This window comes from Crassostrea angulata, chromosome 1 (assembly GCF_025612915.1).
Source record: "Crassostrea angulata isolate pt1a10 chromosome 1, ASM2561291v2, whole genome shotgun sequence".
Classification (NCBI taxonomy): domain Eukaryota; kingdom Metazoa; phylum Mollusca; class Bivalvia; order Ostreida; family Ostreidae; genus Magallana; species Magallana angulata.
The window spans coordinates 30,315,781-30,343,466 of NC_069111.1; the positions used below are offsets into that span (position 1 = coordinate 30,315,781).

The window sequence follows — 27,686 nt, forward strand, 5'->3', positions numbered from 1 at the left end:
AAGTATCGGTGATCGGCTCAGGTTGATTGATAGTTTCGACTGTCTTAATTTTTTTTCTATTTGACACAAACCAAAAATATTTCCATCCGTTTTCATCTTCATATTATGATACAATCCATTTAAAGAAAATATCTTTATCCACTGATCTGATAGTTTTAAATGCCTATACATATTCAGTTAGAAAATATACACATGTATACATGTATATCGTTTTTCTCAGACATTGATGAATGCGCTTCCGATCCGTGTCTAAATTCTGGGACCTGCACAGACGGCATCAGCTCCTTCTCGTGTCTGTGTGATATAGACCATTATGGACCCCGTTGTGAAAACCGTATGTAGATATGCAGCCCTTTGATCACAGATTTGTTTCAGTTATGCAATTTTTACGTCAGTAATATGCAAAGCTACATGTAATATTGAAAATAAATAAATCATGTTTTCTACAGTTAATCTTTACTTTACTGTTCACTCTTTTGAAGGCTACATACGATGCAGGGACGATCCCTGTGAAAATAACGCCACCTGTTCTGACGTCATCAGCGGATACATTTGTCATTGTCCTAGAGGATATACTGACGTCAACTGTTCTACTGGTTGGTATCTAAGTAAATGTTACAGACAAAATGACAGTGGTGCAATGTTGAATAAAAACTGAGCGTTTTATTTTATGGTTTTAAAATGAAGTGATATTTTGATTTAGAATGTTTTTCTCAATTAAAAGTCTCTAGTCTTTTGATATCCCTGTTTTGTCGACTTTGCGTCATATTAACAATGTGCTGACTATATTCACTGCTTAACCAACGTAATAGTTTTTCCCCTTATTTTAGATATTGACGATTGTGAGTCTGTTCCATGTAAAAACAACGCTACATGTATAGATGGTATCGATGAGTTCTCCTGTCAGTGTTCTCCAGGATACTACGGTGATAACTGCACTGAAAGTAAGGACCACATTCTAATATATCATTATGTAACAATTGTTTGTGAAAAAAGTTATCTAGATTTTAACTTTACTTCAATAGACCTAAAGCTTAATAAATTCGATATTAATTATTCAATTATAAGGCAATTTGCAAAAGGTCAAACAAAATGTAGAGAAAAACTACCACGCTGCCACATCACAAAAACTTACGGTATCAATAATTTTGAACTTTTGAACATGTTTGCAAAACACACCGTCGCGCCAACAAAATATCGCGCAACACAAGTGCTATAATAGCAATTACACACAAGTTGCGTTTGTGCTATCACCCAACACCCCGACTTGCTAACGTAACTTTGCAGAACTCGCCGTTGCGCTGTCACACAACACGCCAGTGCGATAACACTCTGAATTTATGACAGCGCGGCAGAAAGTTGGGTTACAGAGTGACAGAGAAGATATGTTGGCGAGACGGTGTGTTGTGCGTTTAATTGAGTCGGTAGAACGGCGAGTTGTATGACGAAACTCATTATTAACGTGCTATTCGGCCCTATCCGGACATTTTATTTAAAGGGTACCTGCAATGCCGGTCAATTTTTGATATAATGGAGATCTATGTGTGAAAACATCATCCTGAAAATTTTACAGCGATCGCTTAAGTAGTTTTCGAGATATTTGGGGAAACCCCAATTTCACACCTGAACGAGTTTTGAATCAAGCCGATTTGGCGCGAGATGAACGGTGACGTCACGGGGTCAACGCCGCTGTATGAGAAACAGGAATATCGTATGAAAACTGTTCGTTTTCTTGCATTGTTATATCAATATATGAACAATTTTTTCTGTTGTTTTATTTCCTTATCAACCCTGGATGACTAATTATACTGTTGTTTGAGTTTAACCTGTATTTTATCGAACAAAAATGCCGAATTCGGATAATTGTTTGCTTCATGAATTTCGTCAAATGTGTAACACATTTTACATATAAATGCACACCATATGTAGCAAAATGACAATTATTCAAAGCATTATTGTTATAAGAAACATATTTTGTTAATATTGTCATTCTTTCGAATGATTTCTCAGTGACATTATTAACTGATTAATAATATTGATAATACATAATGATATTTCGTAAAAGGTAACTCGGGGTCTATTCCTCGTATAAGGCATAAAATTACAAATGATGTCTCCTGATTATTCAATAATATTGATATCGGATCAATAAAAATCAAAATAGTGTGCATTCTTTAACAAACACACACGGGATTATTAACGGATCAAGGCGAAAGTCCAAGATGGCTGCATGATTAAGTCTGTCTCATATTCTTTTAAAAATACGATAATGGAATTTAATTTTACATTTATTTACATCCTTTGATGAATTGTAACTTTGGTCATTATTAAAGTGATTAGATAAGTAACAATAAAGGCATTTACTTCGAACATTAGTTTTACTATTTAATAGTATCATGCATGATTCTTTAATCACTGATTGACGGACTATACACGTTTTAACTGACGAATGCTTGATTTTACACAGTCTTATTTATTTTTCTGTTTTATCTTTTAACAATTGAGAAGCTAATTATACACAAATCAATTTACCAGTCTAGAGGTGTGAAACTCTCTCTTTGTTCACCAGACTCGTGTACCTTGTGTATACATACCCCAGATACACGTGTGTCTGGAGCAGTGGCTTCGTTAGTTTACCTGTTTACCTGTGTCATTGTCTCGGATCACTCGTGTGTGAAAGATATTATGTAATCAAAAAATGAATAATGAACATAAATCAGCCCATGTAAGCGTTTTAAGATATCGTATTCATCGGTAAAAAGGCGACGAGAATAACAACTTTTAAAATCCTTAAAAAAGAAATCTGATTGTAATTAAATAATAACGGATACAAATTTCTAGATCTACAATACTTAAAATAACAAGATACGTCAAAACATCAGACCTATATCGATCATTTTGGCTGAAAAATCGAATTTAATTTGTATAACTTTGTAAGGAAATTTCCCTCCCGTTGACCTCGTGACGTCACTTCCGCTGAAGCCTCGTTATCGCCTAATTCTGTTTCCTCTTGATTAGATTTCCCAAAGCAGGTAAAAATAGCCACTTTGAAGAGGCGTAACTCCGTTATTTTTGCACCGATTTCGATGCGGTTTTTTGCATTAAATTTTGGTAAATAAACTCTTTAACATATGTTTCACATCGGCTGGGCTGCAGGTACCCTTTAAGAAATGTGTGTTTCGTAATTTATTAATCAAAATTGATGACAATTAGCAGAAATGTGTCAATGCTTTGGAAACGATTTGATCCTATCTCTTTTAGGCATTTATCACAGTAATATCTTCTGCTTCTTTTAAAAGAGAACTTAGTACGGCTTGTGGATGGTGCCACGCCCCATGAGGGTAGGGTAGAGATCTACAATAAGGGGGTGTGGGGGACGGTATGTGATGACTTCTGGGATGACCGTGACGCAGCGGTGGTCTGCGGGATGCTGGGATATTCAAGGTAAAAGACACAGAGAATATTATTTACTAAACAACACCTGTCTTTCATTAAGTATATACTCATATATTCAAAACAGGTTTTTCTGATATTTATTGGCAATTTTTAGATTTTATAATGAAACAAACCCACTTTTTTTCAATATTATAAATGTAAAAATTGTCTTAAAGAAAAGAAACTGTCTTGTTAAAAATAAGAATGCTACCTAAGGTAAAAAAAATCACCGACGTTGATAATAAATTTGCAACTGACTATTTTTGAACATATGTCGTATACAGTTATAACCAATCGTCAAAAGATATATATATCTTAATTTAGGTGAAAATGTGCGAGTTGTCTTTTGGGACACTTTTGGATGGTTTAATTGTTTATCTTTGAACTTTTTGTAATTTTCAGAAAAAATGCCAAAGGCTTGTGCTGTGAAGTCTACGGCAAAGGCGGTCCACAGATATGGCTGGACAATGTTGAGTGTTTTGGGACCGAAAGCGATATCTTTCACTGTCAACACATTGGTTGGGGAAACCATAACTGTGATAATCACGAAGATGCAGCAGTGCAGTGTTATCCTAGCGGAACCGGTACAACAACAACAAAACAATTAAAAAATTCTTTACAGACACAGCGTCAACAATTATTTACACCAAAGAAATGTGCTTTGACAATCTTCAATTAATTATATTAAACAAAATAAACTATACGATGCGTGTATTAGTGCAACCAAACTAAATAAACTATGGGTATGGCAGTTATTTTTTAAACTGTAGTTTCATTTTCTTTTTAACCCGGTTGACAGGAACACCTGTAAGACTTGTGGGAGGACAGACGCCGTTGGAGGGGAGAGTTGAGGTGTTTTACAATGGTGTCTGGGGAACCATTTGTGACGATTACTGGGACGACAAGGATACAACTGTCGTCTGCAATTCTCTGGGCTTTTCAGCGTGAGTTAGGCATTTAATATTAACATAGAAAAGGACTGGAAGGTCCTGGCTATTTTTTAACTTTATTTTTTTCCTTTAGTAATAGAAAAAAAAATTAAGCTTATTTATGTGCAGTGGTATGAATGATATTAAAGAAGCATAAGACTGCCACAGACCAAGCAATCAGTATTATTATATGATTAATTTCTAGTTCTCTGATTGGCTCATATCCAACTATCTTGAAAAACAGAACGTTATATTCACCTGCACGTGACCTATGAGGTTAATATAACATTTAATTTTCTCTACATTGGACTTAAAAAATAGACCGTCCAGTGACGAGTTCAATAGGTTCGGCTATGGCTTCAAACTAAAACGTTGCTTTATAACACTCAATTTAATATATGTCTGTATCAATTCATCGCTGAATCATAAGTAAGATATTATTGCTAGGTTTTTTTTCGATCAATACGATGATTTAGCTACCCTAGAAGTACATTACATATTCACCTCACCTCCGGCTCGGTACGGTAAATATTGTACTTCTCGGGTATCTAAATCATCGTATTGACCCCAAAAACAGCAATAACTGTATCATATATGCTAGCTTTAATTTCAATAATTGTTTTAAAAAGATAATCTTTTATTTTTGTGGTAGGCGTAACGCAATTTCTATGAGCTGTTCTACGTTCGGTTTTGGAAATGGACCAATCTTGTTGGACGATGTTGATTGTTTAGGAACAGAAACCGATATAGGAGTTTGCAAGCATCGGGGATGGACCATTCATAATTGTAATCATGTAGAGGATGTGGCGGTCAGATGTTCGCCACCAGAAGGTAAAAATCACTCATCTTAATTTATTTCTTTATTATACGGTTTATAAAATTTATGTTCAATCTGCTTAAAATACATTTGAGGTAAAATTTATCACTTAAATTTTAATACTATTTTCTGAACACTTTTTTCAAAATGTCTGATTTTAAAAATATTGAAGAAAATAACAAAAACTATATTGTAATAAATGCATTGTATTATTTCTTTAATCTAAAGTGAGTGTAGAAACTACAACAACCCCTTGTCCTAAAAATTCTACGACGCCGCGAACAGCAAATGGACAACATATCCAAAGCTCAACTACAGTACACAGCATTACAAACAGCAGTGAACAGTCACAAACAGATTTAGTCACTGATCAAACAGCAAACGAACAATTAACAACAACTTCCGCATATAACACTAAATATAATGAATATGATACCACTGAAAATCCAGCAACTTCAATGACTGAACAACCATCAACAATCAAAACAACTGAACAATCAAACAAAATCCCATCAGCTGATTCGCCAACGACTGAACAGCAGATTACTATTTTACCCACTGAAGAACCAACCACAACATTACCAAAAGAACAACAAACAACAACTGCAATTCTAGCATCAACTCAAACACCTGAGCGACTTTCAACAACTACAACAACTAAACTATTAACAACTGAGCAATTAACTACAAAACACTTAACCACAAAATCAACAACAGAACAGCAAGCAACAACGGAAACTCCAACTAAAACTACAACTACAACAACGGAAGCTCCAACTACGACCTCACCAACAAGAGTTCCAACTACAACCACAACAAAAAGCGCTCAAACTACGACCACAACGACAAAAGCTCCAACTTCGATTATAACAACAACAGAAGCTCCAACTACGACCACAACAACAAGAACTCCAACTACGACCACAACAACAAGAGCTCCAACTACAACTAAAACGACAAGTGCTCCAACTACAACTACAACAACGGCTCCAACTACAACCACAACATCAGCTCCAACTACAACTACAACAACAGAAGCTCCAACTACAACCATCACAACAAGAGCTCCAACTACGACCACAACAACTGAAGCTCCAACTACGACCATCACAACGGAAGCACCAACTACAACCACAACAACGGAAGCTCAAACTGCAACCATAACAACAAGAGCTCCAACTACAACCACAATAACGGAAGCTACAACTATGACCACAACAACTGAAGCTCAAATTATAACCACCACAACAGAAGCTCCAACTACAACCACAACAACAAGAGCTCCAACTACAACCACAACAACAAGACCTCAAACTACAACCACAACAACAGAAGCTCCAACTACAACCATTACATCGGAAGCACCAACTATGACCACAATAACAGAAGCTCCAACTACAACCACAACAACGGAATCTCCAACTACAACCACAACAACAAGAGCTCCAACTACGACCACAATAACGGAAGCTACATCACCAACCACAACAACGAAATCTCCAACTACAACAACAACAACAGAAGCTCCAACTACGACTACAACAACAGACGGTCCAACTACAATCAAAACAACAAGAGCTCCAACTACAACCACAACAACGGAAGCTCCAACTACAACAACAACAACGGAAGCTCCAACTACAACCACAACAACAAAAGCTACAACACCAACCACAACAACAAGAGCTCCAACTACAACAACAACAACAGAAGCTCCAACTAAGACGACAACAACAGACGGTCCAACTACAATCAAAACAACAAGAGCTCCAACTACAACCACAACAACGGAGGTTCCAACTACAACAACAACAACAGAAGTTCCAACTACGACCATAACAACAAGGGCTCCAACTACGACCACGACAACAAGAGCTCCAACTACGACCATAACAACAAGAGCTCCAACTACGACCATGACAACAAGAGCTCTAACTACGACCACTATAGCAAGAGCACCAACTACGTCTACAACAACAGTATCACAAAATGTTCCTACCACTTTGGGAACGACAAGTAATTTTAACTGTTCTAGATTTGTGTTCTCCTTCAGATTGTTAACGATCACGTTGTTAAGTTTTAGACCTCTGCCTGGCATATTGAGCCAAACCAGGTCTTGATTCAGACTTGTCTTGCTATGATAAGATAAATTCTATGCTAAGGTTAACTCGTATGACTTTCATAATTCACTTTTGATATCGATCGATAACAAGAAGCAGCTGTACATACAGATATCTTACATATAATCTTACAAATAATAAACATATCACCTTAACTGAAAATTTTTATTTCGGGTTTCCATACTCCGTCCCGAATTTTTGCCTCTACCATTGATTGATATTTTGATAAACAAAAATACCTTTGTGCAAAACTTCATTCATCTACTAATATAAAAAATTTCAAGATTATCTGTTTTGAAATGCCCCCTCTTCCACCCCAAGCATCAATATACAATCCAAGAATAGAAAGTCTATGGGGTTTAACCTGTTAACTTTTATGAGTGAAAAATTATCATTTGTCAAGAAGATATCTTAGATATTTTCCCTTTATTAATTTCAACTGTATTTCCTTCATAGGTATGTGTATTTGAATTAAAAATCATCAAAAAGTTATAAAAGTAATAACATGAGACAGACTATAGGTTCGAGTTTATTTGTCTGTCTACTTTACCAATTTTATTAGCGTAAATGTATTCTGATGTCAAATGTTTGGTTACAAGTTGTACGTGATAAATATGATGATTGGAACCTTATCATTTATAGAAGCAAAATGAGCACACATTATTTATCATATATACACTGATCATACAAATAGACGGATGTATATTGCCATCATGCATGTATTACATCAAGGCATTATATTTTGTAATTAGATATCAATAATCATTCCGAATTGGAAATGAATTACTTTGGTGCTGTAAAATTCATCACATGAAACAATTTGCTCTCTATTCAGGTAATACCGTCCGACTTGTTGGAGGATCAAACGAATATGAGGGGCGATTAGAAGTATTTTACAATGGGGAATGGGGAACCGTTTGTGATGACGGGGGTGTTGATGGAATTGCTGCTGTTGTGTGCCGTTCCTTAGGTCTGCCTTGGTAGGGTTCTTGTTATAAACTTTGTTTTAATTTTTTGAGATTTGATTATTAATTAGATCAAATTCATTTTCAAATTTGAAAAAATGAAAAGAAAATATGAATAATCTGTAAAACAGTTGCTGTCTATCAGATTTCCTTTTTTGGATTATGTATTGTTTTGGGGGATTTTCTATAACTACTAGCAGTTGTTTTTAATTGATATACTAGATTAAAGAATATTCAAAACATATCATATACGATTAATGTTAATATTGGTTCATTTACATGTATCTGAGAATCGTTAAGGAATAAAGAAATAATTCAGAAACGGTTTTCAAAATATTCAGGAATACATCTGAAGCCTATTGTTGTGCAAGATATGGACAAGGATCAGGTCGTATCTGGATGGACAATGTTCAATGTGTTGGATCTGAAGCAAGAATTGAAGAGTGTCACCATATGGGCTGGGGATTGCACAATTGTGGCCATTTTGAAGATTTATCAATACAATGTTTACCGTCCTTTAGTAAGAAAATTTTATTTATAAGATTTATCACAATCTAATGATTCATTTACCCGTTCATTGTGGGTACCTCGTAAAAATCCTGCGTTGCGTCAAATCAATCGTAAAAAGGGGTTTAAAACCAATTAGTAGCTGGAGTGACATTCTGAAATAACGAAGCAAGCGCTATAATTCATCCTGTATTTGTGTATTAAAAGTGAATGGTTTATAACATTTGTTTAATATCACTAAATTTCAGTGAAATACTTAAGTAATCAAACATTTTTTTTCTTATATATATTAAAACAAACTTTGTAAATAATTGAGTAGCAACCAGTACAATATTATCAACAACAGCTCAAAATACATCCACAACAGCAAGAGCTCCAATGACGACCACAACAACAAGAGCTCCAACAACGACCACAACAACAGAAGCTCCAACTACGACCACAACAACAAGAGCTCCAACAACGACCACAACAACAGAAGCTCCAACTACGACCACAACAACAAAAGCTCAAACTACAACCACAACAACGGAGGCTCCAACTACAACCACAACAACAAGAGCTCCAACTACGACCACAACAACAAGAGCTCCAACAACAACCACAACAACAGAAGCTCCAACTACAACCACAACAACAGAAGCTCCAACTACAACCACAACAACAGACGCTCCAACTACGACCACAACAACAGAAGCTCCTACTACAACCACAACAACAAGAGCTCCAACCACGACCTCACAAACAGAAGCTCCAACTACAACCACAACAACAGAAGCTCCAACTACGTCCACAACATCAAGCCCTCCAACTACATCCACAACAACAAGAGCTCCAACTACGACCACAACAACAGAAGCTCCAACTACAACCACAACAACAAAAGCTCCAACTTCAACCACAACAACGGAGGCTCCAACTACAACCACAACAACAAGAGCTCCAACTACGACCACAACAACAGAAGCTCCAACTACAACCACAACAACAGAAGCTCAAACTACGACCACAACAACAGAAGCTCCAACTACAACCACAACAACGGAGGCTCCAACAACAACCATAACAACAAGAGCTCCAACTACGACCACAACATCAAGTCCTCCAACTACATCCACAACAACAAGAGCTCCAACTACAACCACAACAACAGAAGCTCCAATTACGACCACAACAACAGAAGCTTCAACTACAACCACAACAACGGAGGCTCCAACTACAACCACAACAACAAGAGCTCCAACTACGACTACAACAACAGTTTCTCAAAGTGCTCCTACTACTTTGGGAACGACAAGTAATTCTTACTGTTCTAGATTTTTGTTCTCCTTCAGATTGTTAACGATCACGTTGTTTAGTTTAAGACCACTGCGTTGCATATTGAGCCAAACCAGTTCTTGATTCAGACTTGTCTTCTATGATAAGATTAATTCTATTTTAAGATTAACTCGTATGACCTTCAGAATTCACTTTTGATATCGATCGATAACAAGAAGCAGCTGTACATACAGATATCTTACATATAATCTTACATAAAATATACATATAACCTTAACCGAAAATTTATTCCGGGTTTCTCTACTCCGTCCCGAGTTTTTGCCTGTACCATTGAGTGATAATTCGATAATCATAAATACCTTTGTGCAGAAAATTATTCATCCACTGACATAAAAAATGTCAAGATTATCTGTTTTGAAATGCCCCCTCTACCGCCTCAGGCGTCAATACACAACCCCAAAATAGAAAGCCTATGGGGTTTACCCTTTTAACTTTTATGAGTGAAAAATTATCATGTGTCAATGAAGATATCTTGGATATTTTCCCTTTATCAATTTCAACTGTATATCCTTCATAGGTATGTGTATTTTGATTAAAAATCATCAAAAAGTTACAAAAGCAATAACTTGGGACAGACTATAAGTTCGAGTTTATTTGTCTGTCTACTTTACCAATTTTATTAGCGTAAATATATTCTGATGTCAAATGTTTGGTTACAAGTTGTACGTGATAAATATGATGATTGGAACCTTATCATTTATAGAAGCAAAATGAGCACACATTATTTATCATATATACACTGATCATACAAATAGACGGATGTATATTGCCATCATGCATGTATTACATCAAAGTATTATACTTTGTAGTTAGATATCAATGATCATTCCGAATAGGAAATATATTACTTTGGTGCTGTAAATTTCATCACATGAAACAATTTGCTCTCTATTCAGGTAATACCGTCCGACTTGTTGGAGGATCAAACGAATATGAGGGGCGATTAGAAGTATTTTACAATGGGGAATGGGGAACCGTTTGTGATGACGGGGGTGTTGATGGAATTGCTGCTGTTGTGTGCCGTTCCTTGGGTCTGCCTTCGTATGGTTCTTGCTATGAACTTTGTTTTAACTATTTCAGATTTGTTCATTTACACAAATATATTAGATTATATTCATTTTCAGATTTCAAAAAATGAAAAGAAAGTAAGAAAAATCTGTAAAACAGTAAATGTCTCAAAGATTTCCTTTTTTGGATTATATATTGCTTTTAGGGGATATTCTATAACTACTAGCAGTTGTTTTTGATATACTAAATTAAATAATGATTCAAAACATATCATAAACGATTAATGTAACCATTGGTTCATTTACATGTATCTCAGAATCGTTATGGAATAAAGAAATAATTCAGAAACGGTTTTCAAAAAAATTTATATAGGAATGCATCTGAAGCCTATTGTTGTGCAAGAAATGGACAAGGATCAGGTCGTATCTGGATGGACAATGTTCGATGTGTTGGATCTGAAGCAAGAATTGAAGAGTGTAACCATAACGGATGGGGGTTGCACAATTGTGGCCATTCCGAAGATTTATCAATCAAATGCTTACCGCCCATTAGTAAGAAAATTTTATTTATAAAATTTATCACAATATAATGATACATTTACCCATACATTGTATGTACCTCGTAATAGTCCTGCTTTGCTTCAAATCAGTCGTAAAAAGAGGGTTTAGTTAAAACCACATAGGTAGCTGGAGTGACATTCTGAAAAATAAAGCAAGCACTAATTAAAAGTTGATACTCTATTTAAGATTCTACAGTGCGGCTTGTGGGAGGAGCGACTGAATATGAAGGTCGACTAGAAGTGTTCCACAACGGAGAATGGGGAACAGTGTGTGATGATGGTTTTAATGGTAGAATCGCTTCAGTTGTTTGTCGAACCTTAGGGCTACCTTGGTAAGGGATCTTTTGTATCTTTTGAGATCGTGGTTTCGAGGTGAAAGTTTTGTATGTTTGGTCATTTCAACATTGCTTGCTAAAAAAAATGAACGTATTTGAAGTCGTCCAAAATTGATTTTATCCATATTGTTGTTTGGTCATCAAAATATTTTCAAATTCAATGAGCGTTTAAACTCACTATGATCAATATTAATTCAAGTACGTTTCGCTCTAGAAATGAAAGATGTTTATAGTTTGAAATTGATTGATGAATCAATTGTTATGGACAACTGTTTAGGAACACGTCTGAAGCATATTGTTGTGCAAGAAATGGAGGAGGGACAGGTCAGATATGGATGGACAATGTTTACTGTGATGGATCTGAATCAAGAATTGAAGACTGTAGACATAATGGCTGGGGATCACACAATTGTGGTCATCATGAGGATATATCCATCAACTGCTTACCGTCCAATGGTTTGCAAACTTTGTCCTTAAGCCTTAAAATTTTCTAAAAAAAAAGTTTGATAATTCTAAAAAAAAAAAGGTTTTATAACAACTAGGTATGGATCCATCCAGATAAAAGTTGTTACTTCAACAAACAATATATTTCATTTGACAGGAAATATTTAAAAAAATGGATTGTTATTCATGTATTGGATTTGACAGGAAATTGTGTAGTAAAAGTGAATGGTTTATAACATTTGTGCAATATCACTATATTTCAGTGAAATATTTAAGCTATCAAATTATCATACATTTTTTCCTAAATATATTAAAACAAACTTTGTTAATAATTGAGTAGCAATCAGTACAACCTTATCAACACCTGCTCCAACTACAACCACAACAGTTCCAACAACGCCATATATTATTCGCGGTAAACTTATTTCATTTATTCAAAGATTTTGTTTTTTAAAATCATCATTGATATTTACAATCTAGAACATGCCATGAATGAACTCGATGCTTCATTTACAAATAACTTTGGTAGATACATTTAACTATGGATCAGAAGCGAGCGATTATTCGTTCTCTGGCGATGACGTAACAAGTCAAGCACTTTATCCACCCACGCAGTTTTACATAGGAGACGGGACGGAAGGAACTGTTGACACCGTTTATGTGAGTTTTTGTCTATATTTTGTTTTATATATTAAGATTTTAAAAATGCCAAGAGCATGGAAATTTGATGTTAAAATTAAATAATCGTATATAAAAATTGATAATGTAAGCACATTGGAATTTTATTGATTGTGTTTAGAGCTTTGCTTGTTTATATTTTTCTTTTTTTTTCCTTTTTTTGTTTTGCTGAGGTTTTTTTTTTTGGTTGATGTATGTTTTGTGGGGTTTTTCGGGGGAGGATGTGTTTAATTTTTTTTTAGATGGTTTTAAGGGGGTTTTTCATTCGGTAAGATTTGTTGATTGTGAATAAGGCTTTTTCTGTAGGTTGGCAGCAACGGTATAATCAGTCTTGTAGAAAGGTACAACAGCCTATCGATCTCTGACATGTCGTCCTCCGCGGTGTCCGAAAGGAAAATAATCTGTCCCTTCTGGACGGACCTAACCTCTGGGAACAGAATATACTACAATACGTACACCAGGTACAGTTGTATTTGTTTTGTTTTTTTTAATTTGAAAACTCCATATGTATTAATCTCTACTCTTATAAACAGAATTGCTTTTTGACTTTGACACATATATTACTAGGGGAACATGGGGCGACAGTACAACATTAGAAAAAGGAAACAGAATCATTAGATCATACTATGGAGATGACTTTCCCTTCTTTGAAGCCACGTGGATGCTTAAAGTTACCTGGAAAGACATGGCTCTTTACTCAGATAGAAGACAGGTATTTTTTTATTTGTAAACGTCAAAAATTATAAATGTATACATGTAGTTGTATTTTAAAACAAGCTAAAATTATTTTTACGTGTACACAATTTTGAAGACTGTGACAGTGCAAGCTATTTTGATAACGGATGGATTCAACACGTTCACAATCTTTTACTACATCGACGTGAACTTGAATACCATCGCTGGCTTGGATATTTCAATTGGGTACAGATTCAGGAGTTTTTATACCAGTAACCCATATTCATGTCAAAGTGGAGCATTCACTCTCAGTCAGATACCCGGAAACAGGGGTAGGTCAACAAAAGACTCAACTATGCTATAAAATGTATAAAACTATGTTATACATTAGCTTTAATACTCAGAATTTAAATTGCTAAACATTTTTTAAACTTTCATTATCAATATAATCATTGCCATTTTATATACGATATATTGATGATGATCGCCCTTGATAAAAAATAAACAATCTCATCATCATTTATTCTGAATTTTATCGTTAAGCGTAAAAATATCAACATGATAATATACAACATATACAGTGCTGCTATCCTGAAAGTTGACAAGGATATGATAGGATAGGATGCAGGATGCACGATACATGATAGAAATATAAAAGTTAAGTTCTATCCTATCCTATCCTATCCTGCATCCTGTAGCCAATCAGATTCGAGTATAAATTTCAGAGTTATTTTGCGAAACGAAAATTGGCTTAACAATGTATTTTCAATGTCAATTTAATACGTTTTACAAGTTAAACCATTTAAGAATAATTATTATATCAAGAATGCGGTGCATAACATTGATGCACGCTAAGATGTCGGCGCTACATCTTGTCAATTCGTACGCAAGTACGGGGTTACTGCGAGAATTCGATGCAACATCTGACAACGTCAGAAATAGATTTCTGTATTTACTTCATTTAAAGTCTGCAAAGTAATAAAAGCTTGAATTTATAAACGACCAATTCGGCATTTTAAAAGATAAACATGTATACAAGAAACATACATTGCTTCACGTTTCATATAATTTCTTCGATGCCCAATAACAGGGACGCATATTTCTGTCCGATATTATCCTGAACATATCGAATTAATAAATGTTAGCTAGCTATAAATGCTTAAGAATTTATACATTATTTTTTTTTTTTTTTTAAGTCATTTTATTCAATTTCGTACATGTAGTTATATATATATATCTAAATCATACAAAATAAATTGAAAAAAAAAACACACACAAAAAAACCATGTGTCTCACAATCTTATAACAATTGTGTTACATTTTCAATCACATCAATTCTTAAGTCACATTGACTAAATTTCAATACATTTATCCAAAAAATAGTACACTTTTTAACATGATTTCTTAGATTATATTCTGTTTCATCGAGACTTTCTAGTCTGCAAAACATCTTGTATTTGTAGATTTTTAAAGCAACAAAAGAAATGAGGTTATTTAATAAGCGTGTCTTTTTGTTACATTCAAAATAAAAGCCAAAAATAACATCTTTCCATTGAATTCTCACATTGATTACAAAAGATAATATGTTCCAAATGCTTCGTACATTCTCGCACGTGAATACAAGATGTTGAATATCTTCAATTTCAGAGCATAAAGTGCATTTGTTACATGTGTCTTTTTTCCACTTAAACATGATTTTCTTACAGCACAACATGTTATGTAACAAATTATAATTGAATTCAGCAATATTTCTATCTAAAGCGAATTTGATTTTTTGAAGATATATAGATCTCCAATTTTCAGGGAGTATATTATACATTTCTTTGTAAATACGATTATACTTTGGAGGTTCAAATTTTCTGTATAATAATATATCATAGAAAAAATTACATTTCTTGTTTTCAATTGTACAATACTGTTTAAAAAACAAAAACATTCTCTTGTTTTTTATATTAATAAATTTTGCTTGAACTCCGTCAATATTTCTAATATTCTTAAAGGCAGAACTTATAATCTTATATTCACAAAGTAGATTTGCTTTACTGCAAACTTCATCACCAATTTCATACAATGATTTAAACCCATTGTCAGTGAATAGGTCTTTAACATACAGAATGTTACTTTTAATCCAATTCTTAAAAAACAAAGGTTTTCCATCAAATACAAAATGCCTATTATTCCATATAGGCTCTTGTAAAACATCGTTTATATTCATACTTGATATTTCTGTAATTTTTTTACATTGATTAAAATACATAAAAATTTCTTTATAAAACAAAGGTAGGTTTTTAAACATTTCAAAGTTAGCCAACTTAACACAGTTTAATTTCAACATATATTCAAAATCTATATTGTTACTTTTTAATAGATGATCCAGGTGTTCACCCAGAATACTTCTACCTTTATTTCTCAAAAATCTTGGAATCCAAGCTGCTTTTAATGCTTGGAATTTTATAAGTACATCAACAATACCTGTCCCTCCTTCTTCTATTTTTCCAATTATTGTTTTTCGTTTAATTCTATCTTTATTATTCCATATGAAATTAAAAATATGGCTATACAATTTTTTAATTACATCTTCATTTGGTAATGGTAAGATTGATGCTACGTATATAAATTTACTTATACCTAGTGTGTTGACAATTTCAGTTTTACCAAAAATTGTGAGTTTTCTCCTTTTCCAAGATTCATATAGCTTTTTCATGTTTTCACATTTGTCTATCCAATTTTTCTTATAGCACTCATCTTTATTATGTCCAATATATATACCTAAACATTTAATGGATGACGTGTTTATTTTTATTCCAAAAATATCATTTTTACAACTTTTTAAACGACCTGTCAATATACATTCTGTTTTGTCAATGTTTAGTTTAGACCCTGCATGTTTAGAAAATTCTTTTATAGTCTTTATGGCCTCTTTTAGGGATTCCCTATTTCTTAAAAACAAAGTCAGATCATCTGCATGTTGTATATGTTTAAACTCTTTACTATAATTACTTGGTTTTATTCCTAGAATTTGATCATTGTTTTTCACTTTTAAAGCTAGAATATCGGCTACAAATAAATATAATATTGCCGAAATTGGACATCCTTGTCGTATTCCTCTGGACATATAGCATGTTTTAGAAATCCATCCATTATTTTTTATTCGAAACATCGGACTATTGTACAGAATCTTCATCCACTTTATAAAATTATTTTTGAATTTGTATTTCTCTAGTGTTTTTAATAAGAAGTTCCATTCTATCGAATCAAAAGCCTTTTCAAAATCTAGGAAAAGAAAAATTCCCTCATTATTTGTTTCCTCGCAATAATCGAATAAATCTAAAATTATTCTTGCGTTTTCTCCAATATACCTCCCTTTAATGTACGCCGATTGATTTTCGTTTATTAAGTTATCAATCACTTTTTGAAGTCTTCTTGCAAATACAAAAGCTATAATTTTATAATCTGTATTAGTCAAACTAATTGGTCTGTAATTTTTAATGTTGGTTTGATCGCCTTTTTTAAAAATAAGGGAAATAACTGCCAGTCTCTGTGAATAACTCATTTGATCATTTTCAAAAATGCATTTTAGTGTATCTTGAAATAGTTGCTTTAAATCTTTCCAAAAGCATTGATAAAATTCATTAGTTAGACCATCTAAACCTGGAGATTTGTTAAGTTTTAAACTCATGACAGCCTCAGTACATTCTTCACAAGACGGGAATTGCTCGCAAAAATTAGCATCATGCTCGCTAAGTTTATTATCAATTTCTACAGATGATAAATATTCATCAATGCAATTGTCGGAAACTTTGTTCGAGGAGTATAATTTTTCATAGAAATCGCACATTACGCCCATAATGTCATTTGTTTTATTAAATGTATCGTTGTCAGTTTTTAGTTCTTTAATTATACTTTGTTTTTGTCTACTTTTTTCTAAGTTAAAAAAATATTTTGAAGATTTTTCTCCCTCTAACATCCATTTAGACCTTGACCTTACAAATGCTCCTTTACATTTTATATCGTAAATTTTATCCAATTCAGCCTCAAGATTGCGTTTTTTAGTCATATCAATATGATGAAATTCCAATTTTTCAATGTCGTCTATTTCCTTTTCCAATGATAATATTCTTTGTTTAATACTTTCTTTTGAGTTTTTTGCAAAGTTAATAGAAAATTCACGAGCTCTTGCTTTGAAAGATTCCCACTTTACCATAGGATTGGTGTTTTCTTCATATTTTATTTCGTTAATCAAAGTTTGAATACCTTTTTGATAATTTTCGTCAGATAAGTATGAATTGTTAAGCTTCCAATAACCGTTTCCCCTTTTGTTAATATTTGTTTTAAAAGAAGTTTTCAGAAGTCTATGATCAGACATTCTCTTCCCATTAATTGTTCCGGGAATTTTCCGTAATGTAATTTTTTCAAAATCATAAATAAAATTTCTGCTCACAAATATATAGTCAATTCTGCTACTAGGAACATTATCTGCGTTACACCAAGTATAACCATCCAAATCGGGATATTCTGTATGCCAAATATCATACATTTCTAGTGAAGAAACAATTTTATTTAGTTTATTTGAACTTTGATCTTGTGGATTATTAGTTTTACAGTTAAAATCACCACACATTATTATATTATCAAGATCAACTACGCATCTTTTGTGTAAAAAACTGTTTAACTTAATAAAAAAATCATTTCTATATTTAGCAGAGTTTGGTGCATATACATTTACAAGAGTTAGTTCAATGCCGTTAATTTTTACTTTCAAAAACAGTCGTCTACCATCTATAGACCCATGTTTTTCTATTAATTCTACATCTAATTCTTTTTTAAAAAGAATTGATACACCCCTACTAAATTTTGAATCGCTAAAACAATGATACGATTTTCCTAACCATCTAGCATCATATTTTAATACATCTTTTTCTATATAGTGGGTTTCTTGCACAAAAATTATATCTGTTTGAATATCATGTAACCATGCATATAATTTAGTTCTTTTTTCGTCCGAGTTCAGGCCTCGGGCATTAACTGTTAAAATTTCAAACTTATCCATTTAAAAATTTTACATGTATGAAATAAGCTATCGTTCTAAATGAAAAAACAGTACAGATTGAAGCATGTTTAACAATATACAGTCTACAATACGCAGTCCTTAAAATCATGTCCGGGTCGATCATCAGACTACAGTGTTTAAGAGCGCGCACTAACCACTATCATAGTCCGTACCCAGTGGTTTTTCTCCGAGAGAGTTGACATCGGTGTTTTTGTAGCCCGCATTTTTGCGCCTGTTGGTCCGCATAGATTTACGCGGAGACCGAGAGTGGTCTTGCATAGTAGACGCTTGCTTATCAGCTCTTTTGTCGGATTTCCGAATCGAACTCAACATGTCTGAGATATGACGCTGTGAGGCTGCCTGTAGATTCCTAGGAACAGACTCAGATCTCCGTGGTGGCGCCGGCCTTCGCGTACTGACGATCTTACGAAAGATCTGTCCCAGCACATTCTGTCCAGGCCATTTTCTGTGATCGGTATGTTCTGTTCCGGTTTTGTTTAGACCTGTTCCCCAGAAATCGTCAAAAACACTCTCAGCAAAGAGTGTTGATTGTTCTTGTTTGTCCAGAATTTCCCGGAAAGCTTCAACCTGATCATACTTTGCATTCACAATTTCTTCCATTAGTTTTTCCTGTTTATCAATGAATTCATCATTAATCTGGATTGTTTTACTAATCATTTTTGCGTCTAGAGCCGTTTCTGCTGCCTGTATAGCTGTAGCCTTTGAGAGATCTCCGCAGCGAATGGCTTTAACATATTGAAAAGCGTGTTCTGCGGAGCGATGATGGATTCCAAAAACATGTATGGTACACGGAAAGAAATTCGATAATGGGTTATCGGCACCGGCAAAGGATATGACGTTCTTCTGGTTTTCGACAAAAGCCTCACACTTCTCTGATCCTGGTTCATGATCTGTTTTAAGGCAAATGCGACAACGCTTTTTGTCGCTGCATTGGGTACGCCAGTGTTCTCCCCAACAGTTTGTACATTTGGGTACTCGTTTTTTAGATGGCTGGCCTTTATGGTAAATGAGACATTTAATGCCTGCACAAAAAGCTGATCGTGGGAGTGATTGGCCATTTTGTAGAGGTTTGGCATACACAAAACGGTTCCCATTTAGGATACTTGTCATTTTATGAGTAGTGGGATGTCTAATATTTTCATATTTAATTGGACTTGTAAGGCTAACTTTGTAGCTATCCAGCATTTTGATAATTTCACCATCGTCTAAGGACAATGGTACTCCCTTGATTGTGATTCGCAGAACTTCCTCTAAGGGCGAGTTTGTTCCCGCAGAGAAAGGATTTGTTTCAAAGACATTGATATGTGTATTTCGAAAGTCAAAACCTTCGGTTAGTAGTTTATCCCTACTTTGGGTAGTGTTCACATAAATTCTCCAGAGACCTCGGTCTCTTTGAATACACTTGATTTCACTAGTACAGATTAAGACGGATTCAAGAAGTTCATAGTCTGTAACAGGGTTTGAACCTTGAACAATATCAGAGTTTCTCAAATAGACTGGTTTTAGCATACCAGTGGCCATTATGTACAGTTATTTACAGAGTATCTATATACACGTACAAAAGCTAACGGTACCTTGTCAAGTTGATAACTGAAGAGTGGTCACTCACCGTGACGGTACTTGAGCAGGTATTCACAGAAGTATACAGGTATACAGGTATATTTACAAATTACGAAAAATCACAAAATACCTCAAGAATCACACTTACTGAGTGTTGCTGATTGTTGGGGGTGGAAATTCCGGTCAGAGAAAGTCGCATTCTAGCCTAGAACTTCACAAAATTGTCAAAAAGAGGTCACGTGACATGGGCCATGGCGGTTGTATTTAACTTGGCTCTCGTCAAGAATTTATACATTAAAAATAATTCAGAGTGTTTTAACTATAAACGATATAAACTTCTCAAAGGAATTATTCATTTCCAGATCGCTCGAATAATGATAATTACGCTCAGTTATATGTGATAAGAAAATAATTTGATAAAAATATGTGACTCAACAGTTCCTCAATAAGTGCATCGAAATTATTTATCTGTTTTTTGTGCATAAATATAATAAAATCAAAAAATCGAATCGCTTACCTGTTTGTTTACGTGATTGTGTCCATCCCGCGTACGATTTAATTTTACCGTAGCACAGGTAAGTAAGTTATCCTGCTCGAAGAATATTCGGTTTTAAGATTTAATTATTCATTTTGAGAACTACATTAATTGATAAAATCATTTAATTCTTAAATTTCGTTTCATTTAACTTGCATTCCTATATTTTGAAGGTATGGGATAGGATAGGATAGGATAGGATAGGATAGAGCTGATTTGCAGGATAGGATGCAGGATACAGGATATAGGATAGGATAGGATAGTTTTGTCAACTTTCACGATAGCAGCACTGTACACTGCTTTTAGTGATTTTTCTTTTATTCTTTTTTTCTTTTAACTTATCAAAATATGCTTTGATTAACACAAATCACCATAAAAAATTAAATATTAAACTCTTGTAACGATTGTAGGAAGTCCGGGATTTTGGATTTACAAACTCACTACAGAGATAAGATATGTTGGAAACGAATTGTCCTGCTTTAATTGGTATATAAGGAATAAAGTCCAACAAATGGATGTAGTACTACGCAATCGAAGACAATGGTGGTCAAATATATGCCCCTGCCAGCTTGACTGGCTGCAGTTCGACGGGGGATTTCAATATTCACGGACTGATTATACTAATGGCGTGATCTGTTATGCATCTATGGTGTCGTTCATAGGGAGTGCAGTAAGTTACAACCGCATTAACGGGGTTTTTTTTGTTTTTATTCTACGTCCCTCTTCTTCTGTGTATAAAAATTTGACTTCAAGAACATGCAATTTAGAAACTAGATTGCTGACCCCGAGTTAGTTAGCTCTATGTGTTTTAGGATGTTAACCAACCTAAAAGGTTTTAATATACGCATAAAAATTATCTAAAAAGAAATTGAGAGCAATATTCGCAGAAATTATTATAGTTGGCAACATCTTTAAAACAACGTAAAAATGAAAATAAAACATATCATATACTATGTATTTTGTTAAAAAGGAATGCTGCTATTCAATAAGAAACACGTGGTTTGGGTGGTTTGGCTGGTCCTGGTGGTCGAGCTGGAGGTTCGGGTCCACTACACGCACCTGGACAAGACCAGCAGCCGGCACTCTGTTAGAGTACAGCCCGTTTTTCGACACATCCCTGTATTACAACGAGGATCTCCAGCCTAAGGATCAATGCTGTAGCACTGGACATTGTGATTGGTATTACGAAGTCCGCCCAAGGACTTGGTGTTATAGAGTTTCCAGGTTTTGGATATGTGAGTAAAGACAAATGTTATTTTTCAAACTGAGTAAACTTTAGGGAATTTGCAAAAGGATATAGAATACTTTTATTTGATTGAATAAAGTCCAAAATTAGCCATTGAAACTTAAATAATATTAGTTTTTTTTTTAATCTTTATATTGCAATTACATGTAATTTTCATGTTAGAAACTTTGTATGCCCTTTTAAGAGGGAAATTTTTAAAATAAGTTCCATAAATGATTCAGCATGGCTCTTTGGTGATCCTCATATTAACACTCTGGATGGACATCAATACACATTTAATGGATATGACGAATATGTCCTTTTGAGAATCAATACAACTGATAAACAGTTCGAGTTACAAGCAAGAACTGACTTAGCAGAAAGAGCAAATGGGACCACGATAAATGCTACTATATTTAGTGCATTTGCTGCAAGAGATGACACGGGGGCCTTTGTTCAAGTAGAACTTTCGCGTCACAAAGACAGTAAGTATACAATTAAAATTAATTTTTGAAGAGCAAAAATCATGAATTAGTTTAACTATTAAAGAAATATATTCCATTAAAACTTCCTTCTCTTATCTAGGAATGTATATAAGAGGAAATGACCAGGATTTAACCAATCATTTTGAGGCCGACAATTCCTACAGATTCTCAAACAGAAATCTGTCAATCACAAGGGATAATCAGACATATATTGCTACCTTTTTGAGAACATGTAAATGATTTATCAAACGTTTTCATAACTGAAATTTTTACATTTAGCAAAGACTTAATTTTATAAATTACATGCCTATAAAAGTTTTTACATTGGGAGCTTTATATTGGTTTTTTAACAGCTATCACGCTTAAGGTAACGTTGGGAGTGCGTTTTCTTACCATTGAGGCTGTGGTTGATTCTAAATATAATGGCACAGTGACCGGATTAATGGGAAATTTCGATGGTGATTCAAATAACGATTTTGTTCTTCCAAATGGAACAATTCTGCAAGCAAAGGATGTTATTTCTGAAAGGAAGATTTACAACAACTTTGGACAAATGTGTAATGACTTTCGTCTCTTTTCCAATCCTCAATTTCTGCAAAATTTGTCAATATGCCAATCTGCATTTACCTCGTTCATGTTCTGACTGATAAAAATTCAGAATGTTTTCATTCTTGAATACATGTTTTATCACAGGGGCTGTAAACGAGGAAACATCAATCTTCCACTATGTGTCTGGGCTCTCCCACAGAGACCATTCCCATCCAGACTTTGTTCCTTTCTTTGTGGATGAGTACCCAGAGGAACAGAGGAACGCCTCGCGTGCGGCTTGTGGTGGGGACTCTGCGTCACAGGCCTGTATATTCGACTACCTAGCAACAGGAGATAAACAACTTGCTCTCTCTTCAGGAAATACCGATACCTCCAACAGAGAAGATCTCGTTAACATCGGTATTATATATATATATGTCATTGTAAACCTCATCTCATAATTTTAATTTTTTTTTGTAAAACAAGCATCATTGTATGAATTCTTATGGGGTTGTTTTTTTATCGTAGAAAATGAGCCTCCATTTATTGACGGCGACGAGGTAATACATGTTGAGGTCAATAAGACGGCCAGAATCCGGTTTAACGCTTCCGATGACAAAGGATTCACGTACCGAATTCTAGAGCAACCGAATGTTGGGTTTACATTTAACAACGAGACGGGGGTTGCATTGTGGACCCCAGTCGATACCATTGCAACAAGCATCAGGTACCTTGCTTCGTCACTTGTGTGTAGAAATTACTTTTAGTCTTTTTTTTTACTGACAAAAACATTAGTTCAAAATTTTTCATACTTTGAACAATTCTTCAGATTTAATAAAAATTATATCTGAATATTTCTTTTCATTCTAAAGGTTATTGTTGCAGTTAATTATCTACCTTGGAAAAATGACTGGGTTTTTGTTATTGGCTTTTTAATAAACCACTTAAAGACGCGTCCTTCTTCATCCACTTGCAATACTGAATTAACATGTTTTTCTTTTTCAGTGTGACAGTGGTGGATAGTGATGGGGTTTCTGCTCCAGCCATGGACATTATCATGATTATGTGTAGTTCGTGTAGTCATCACGGAGTGTGCAATTATAACAGAACACGTGATGCCTCAAACAGCACGTTCCGGTTAGCCAGATGTATCTGTGATCAAGGATACACAGGTTAACACATAAAAAAAAATACTTTTTAAAGACACTAAGAATTTAGCTTCTTGGAATGAAGCTAATAAATGATGTAGTATTTCCTTCTGACATGCAACTTTAAATATTATTTTAAATGTTTTTAATATAAAAATATTTACACATTGCTATTTCGTTCACATAGGAGACGATTGTGAACTCGATGAAGACGCATGCGCCGAGAGTCCTTGTGTTCATGGACGTACTTGTATAGATTTAACTGCCACTGAAGAACTTCGATTAGGCAGAGGTTACAATTGCTCGGATTGCCCAACTGGTTATGCAGACATTGATAACAAATGCCAAGGTATCTAATCATATTTTTTCATATAAAGTATTTTCTCCAATAATTATTACTTTTAAAATTTCATGACAAAGTCTTTGACATTTATGATTTTTTGTCAACTGATATTCGACGCCTAAATTTATCTCCCTGAGTTATTTGATATTGAAACGAAGGGCTGATATATCTAGAAATGAACAGAAATTGGCCTTTTTCCAATATGCACGGCAATGCACTTCCGAAGTGACACAAGTAAACTTAATAGAGAGGAATATTGCTATGAATATATTTTTGCTCTTATGAAACGAATTTGTTCTTCATTAGACGTCAATGAATGTAATGACACCACTGTCACCGTATGTCAACAAACGTGCGAAAATACGGAGGGAAGTTACGTCTGTCACTGTTTCCATGGCTACAGAGAAACCGGGGGAGTTTGTCAAGGTAAAGAAAAGATTGTTTTATGGTATGAAATATTTAAATGTGTTTTGATTGGTTTCGATAGAAAATGTTGGATACTTTTGATGATTTCCAATTTACAGATATTAACGAATGTTCCGAGGGAACGTCAGGGTGCGAACAGAACTGTGACAACTCGGATGGTTCTTTCGTTTGTTCCTGTGTTTCCGGCTTTCAGTTACAGGTTGACAACAGCTCTTGCATTCAGACAGGTATTTTGGGATTGGATAAAAATGACAGTTATAACATTTTCAGATTATCTTTTCTTGAATACATTTTACTCTATATAATTATTTATGTAGAATGGTGTAAAATTTGGGGTAATTTATTCCAGAATCGGACCTCTGTAAGCGAGCTGGACTTGTCTGTCAATATGCCTGCGACAATTCTTCCGGTGTCTACCAGTGCATATGTCCGGCTGGATTTGAACTCGCAGCCAACAATGAAAATTGCCAAGGTGGGTATCAGCAAATCCGGAGTTATAAATAAATCATCACATACGTTATTTTAAGTTTTTATATACCGAGTATATATTTTCAGACATTAACGAGTGTGAACGGAGAATTTGCTCACAACAATGTACCGACACGGAGGGCTCCTATGCATGTTCGTGTTTCCCGGGATACCAACTTAACGCGGACCGAACCACTTGTTCTCGTAATTTTTGTTTGTTAACTGAAAATATCTTAATCTAAAGACTTATTGAAATGCTTCAAGTGCTAGGTATTTAAGATAGTGAATTTCTGTGCATTGTATTTGTAGAATGTGTTGCTCCATATTACGGAGAGGGGTGTAGTAGAATGTGTCAATGCGGGGCCGGGATGGACAGGTGTGACCCCATAAGGGGCTGTGTCTGCATGCCAGGTTGGACAGGGACCAATTGCAATCAGGATATCGACGAATGTAGCGCTAATCGAAGCATCTGTGGCACAGACAAAATATGTCATAACACTCAAGGAAGTTTTCAATGTGAATGTCGACAAGGTTATCAAAAAGTGCAAGATGACTGCAGAGGTAAGTACGTCATTGAAATTGTATGTACCAACAAGACAGTAAAGAAATATATGTGCACTGTAATCTTTTTTTTTTAGGATAACCATTATATTCACCCTTTTGTAGACATAAACGAGTGTGAAAATGCCGGATTGCACAACTGTTCTTCTTTGACTTCTGAATGCAAAAATAGGGACGGCGGATTCAGTTGTCAGTGCAGGACTGGATATATTCAGAGAAATGTCTATGAATGTGAAGGTCTGTATGAGTACTATTAAACGAGACAAAAAGGTTGCATAGACAATATAGTCCTTCTCTTTTCAAAAAACGGATATTATTTTTCAGATTTTGATGAATGCGAATCTAATGTTGACGGATGCTCGCAGATTTGTATAAATGTCAATGGAAGCTACGACTGTGACTGTTATTTTGGATTCTCCCTCGATGACGATAGAAAAACATGTTCAAAGGGTATGCCAAGCTACCTTCTGTGATACTTTCACATATTGAGATTATTCTTTCTAGATTTCTCTTAATATATAGGTTATAAATATGATGTATTTATACTCTTTAGTTCAGGACGTGTGTCTCCTTTTCCCTGGATTAAACTGTAGCTATGGTTGTAAGCAAGATCCAAACAACCAAACGGTCGGCCATTGTTTCTGTCCAGAAGGGTTTATTCTTAACGAGTTGGATATGTCTTCCTGTATAGGTATAAATCCGTTATCGACATAGTATGATATTTGATTAAAAACGATCTTTAATCATTTAATGATAATTATTAATGTTTTTTCTATCTTGTAGATGTGAACGAATGTGGTAACAGTGAATTAAATAAATGTTCATTAAAAGACACGTGTATAAACACTCAAGGATCATTTAACTGTTCTTGTCCAAGGGGAATGTATTTAGAAAATGACGAAAGAACTTGCACTGGTAAGTTATAATTGAAAAAAAGATAAACATCTTTTAATGAACTGTATTATATCACCGATAAACGTCTTTTAATGATAATTGACTTGCATGATACTATCACCTCTTTTTCTACGTTAATGGAGATTATTAAATATTTTTCAAGTATGTGACGGTTTCTCTTACGGGTGGAACTGCGCGACCCCGTGTGAGTGCGGAGTTGGCGCCTCCCACTGTGACCCTGAATTAGGATGTCAATGTAAGGGTGGGTGGGCTGGCATCAAGTGTGATGCTGACATCAACGAATGTACCAGACAGAATCCATGTAATGGAAGTAATCAAGAATGTCGAAACATCCCTGGATCATATGAATGTGTATGCAGATCTGGATATCAAGAAAACTCTGGGTTTTGCACAGGTAAAACAATTATTTCAGTCTGTACTTTTTAGCTCACCTGAGCTGAAAGCTTAAGTGAGCTTTTCTAATCACATTTTGTCTGTCGTAAATTTGTAAACTTTTTCAATTTATTTCTTTTTAGGGCTTAACTACTATAATAAATCTTTAATTTTTAAAAGCATGTTTCGTGTGTTACAAATTATTAAGTCAACAACAATCATATATCTTCTATCCTTTC

General features: G+C 34.5%; 1 protein-coding gene across 8 annotated transcripts in view; it reads left to right on the top strand.

Annotated features, from left to right (window-relative positions):
- LOC128175386 (uncharacterized) overlaps nt 1-27,686 on the top strand; it is a 58,738-nt gene that overhangs the window by 21,041 nt on the left and 10,011 nt on the right. For 4 of the 8 annotated variants that reach the window (XR_008242679.1, XM_052840960.1, XM_052841009.1 and 1 more), the window contains exons 20-58: nt 221-334; nt 483-596; nt 831-944; nt 3,300-3,444; nt 3,838-4,019; nt 4,235-4,379; nt 5,017-5,195; nt 5,410-7,197; nt 8,137-8,281; nt 8,608-8,786; nt 9,093-10,070; nt 11,008-11,152; nt 11,492-11,670; nt 11,866-12,010; nt 12,291-12,469; nt 12,798-12,872; nt 12,987-13,117; nt 13,442-13,596; nt 13,703-13,847; nt 13,947-14,142; nt 21,387-21,646; nt 21,947-22,211; nt 22,444-22,686; nt 22,787-22,918; nt 23,040-23,243; nt 23,380-23,634; nt 23,743-23,941; nt 24,220-24,386; nt 24,550-24,711; nt 25,012-25,131; nt 25,230-25,358; nt 25,481-25,603; nt 25,687-25,803; nt 25,909-26,160; nt 26,266-26,397; nt 26,485-26,610; nt 26,714-26,851; nt 26,944-27,075; nt 27,218-27,469. Coding sequence is in view for 7 of the 8 variants with exons in the window: in XM_052840960.1 (XP_052696920.1) it covers nt 221-334; nt 483-596; nt 831-944; nt 3,300-3,444; nt 3,838-4,019; nt 4,235-4,379; nt 5,017-5,195; nt 5,410-7,197; nt 8,137-8,281; nt 8,608-8,786; nt 9,093-10,070; nt 11,008-11,152; nt 11,492-11,670; nt 11,866-12,010; nt 12,291-12,469; nt 12,798-12,872; nt 12,987-13,117; nt 13,442-13,596; nt 13,703-13,847; nt 13,947-14,142; nt 21,387-21,646; nt 21,947-22,211; nt 22,444-22,686; nt 22,787-22,918; nt 23,040-23,243; nt 23,380-23,634; nt 23,743-23,941; nt 24,220-24,386; nt 24,550-24,711; nt 25,012-25,131; nt 25,230-25,358; nt 25,481-25,603; nt 25,687-25,803; nt 25,909-26,160; nt 26,266-26,397; nt 26,485-26,610; nt 26,714-26,851; nt 26,944-27,075; nt 27,218-27,469 (8,841 nt within the window). In the remaining variant the exon portion in view is untranslated. The remainder of the gene's footprint in view (nt 1-220; nt 335-482; nt 597-830; nt 945-3,299; nt 3,445-3,837; nt 4,020-4,234; nt 4,380-5,016; nt 5,196-5,409; nt 7,198-8,136; nt 8,282-8,607; nt 8,787-9,092; nt 10,071-11,007; nt 11,153-11,491; nt 11,671-11,865; nt 12,011-12,290; nt 12,470-12,797; nt 12,873-12,986; nt 13,118-13,441; nt 13,597-13,702; nt 13,848-13,946; nt 14,143-21,386; nt 21,647-21,946; nt 22,212-22,443; nt 22,687-22,786; nt 22,919-23,039; nt 23,244-23,379; nt 23,635-23,742; nt 23,942-24,219; nt 24,387-24,549; nt 24,712-25,011; nt 25,132-25,229; nt 25,359-25,480; nt 25,604-25,686; nt 25,804-25,908; nt 26,161-26,265; nt 26,398-26,484; nt 26,611-26,713; nt 26,852-26,943; nt 27,076-27,217; nt 27,470-27,686) is intronic. The other 4 variants (XM_052840991.1, XM_052841001.1, XM_052840971.1 and 1 more) reach the window with 4 other exon arrangements.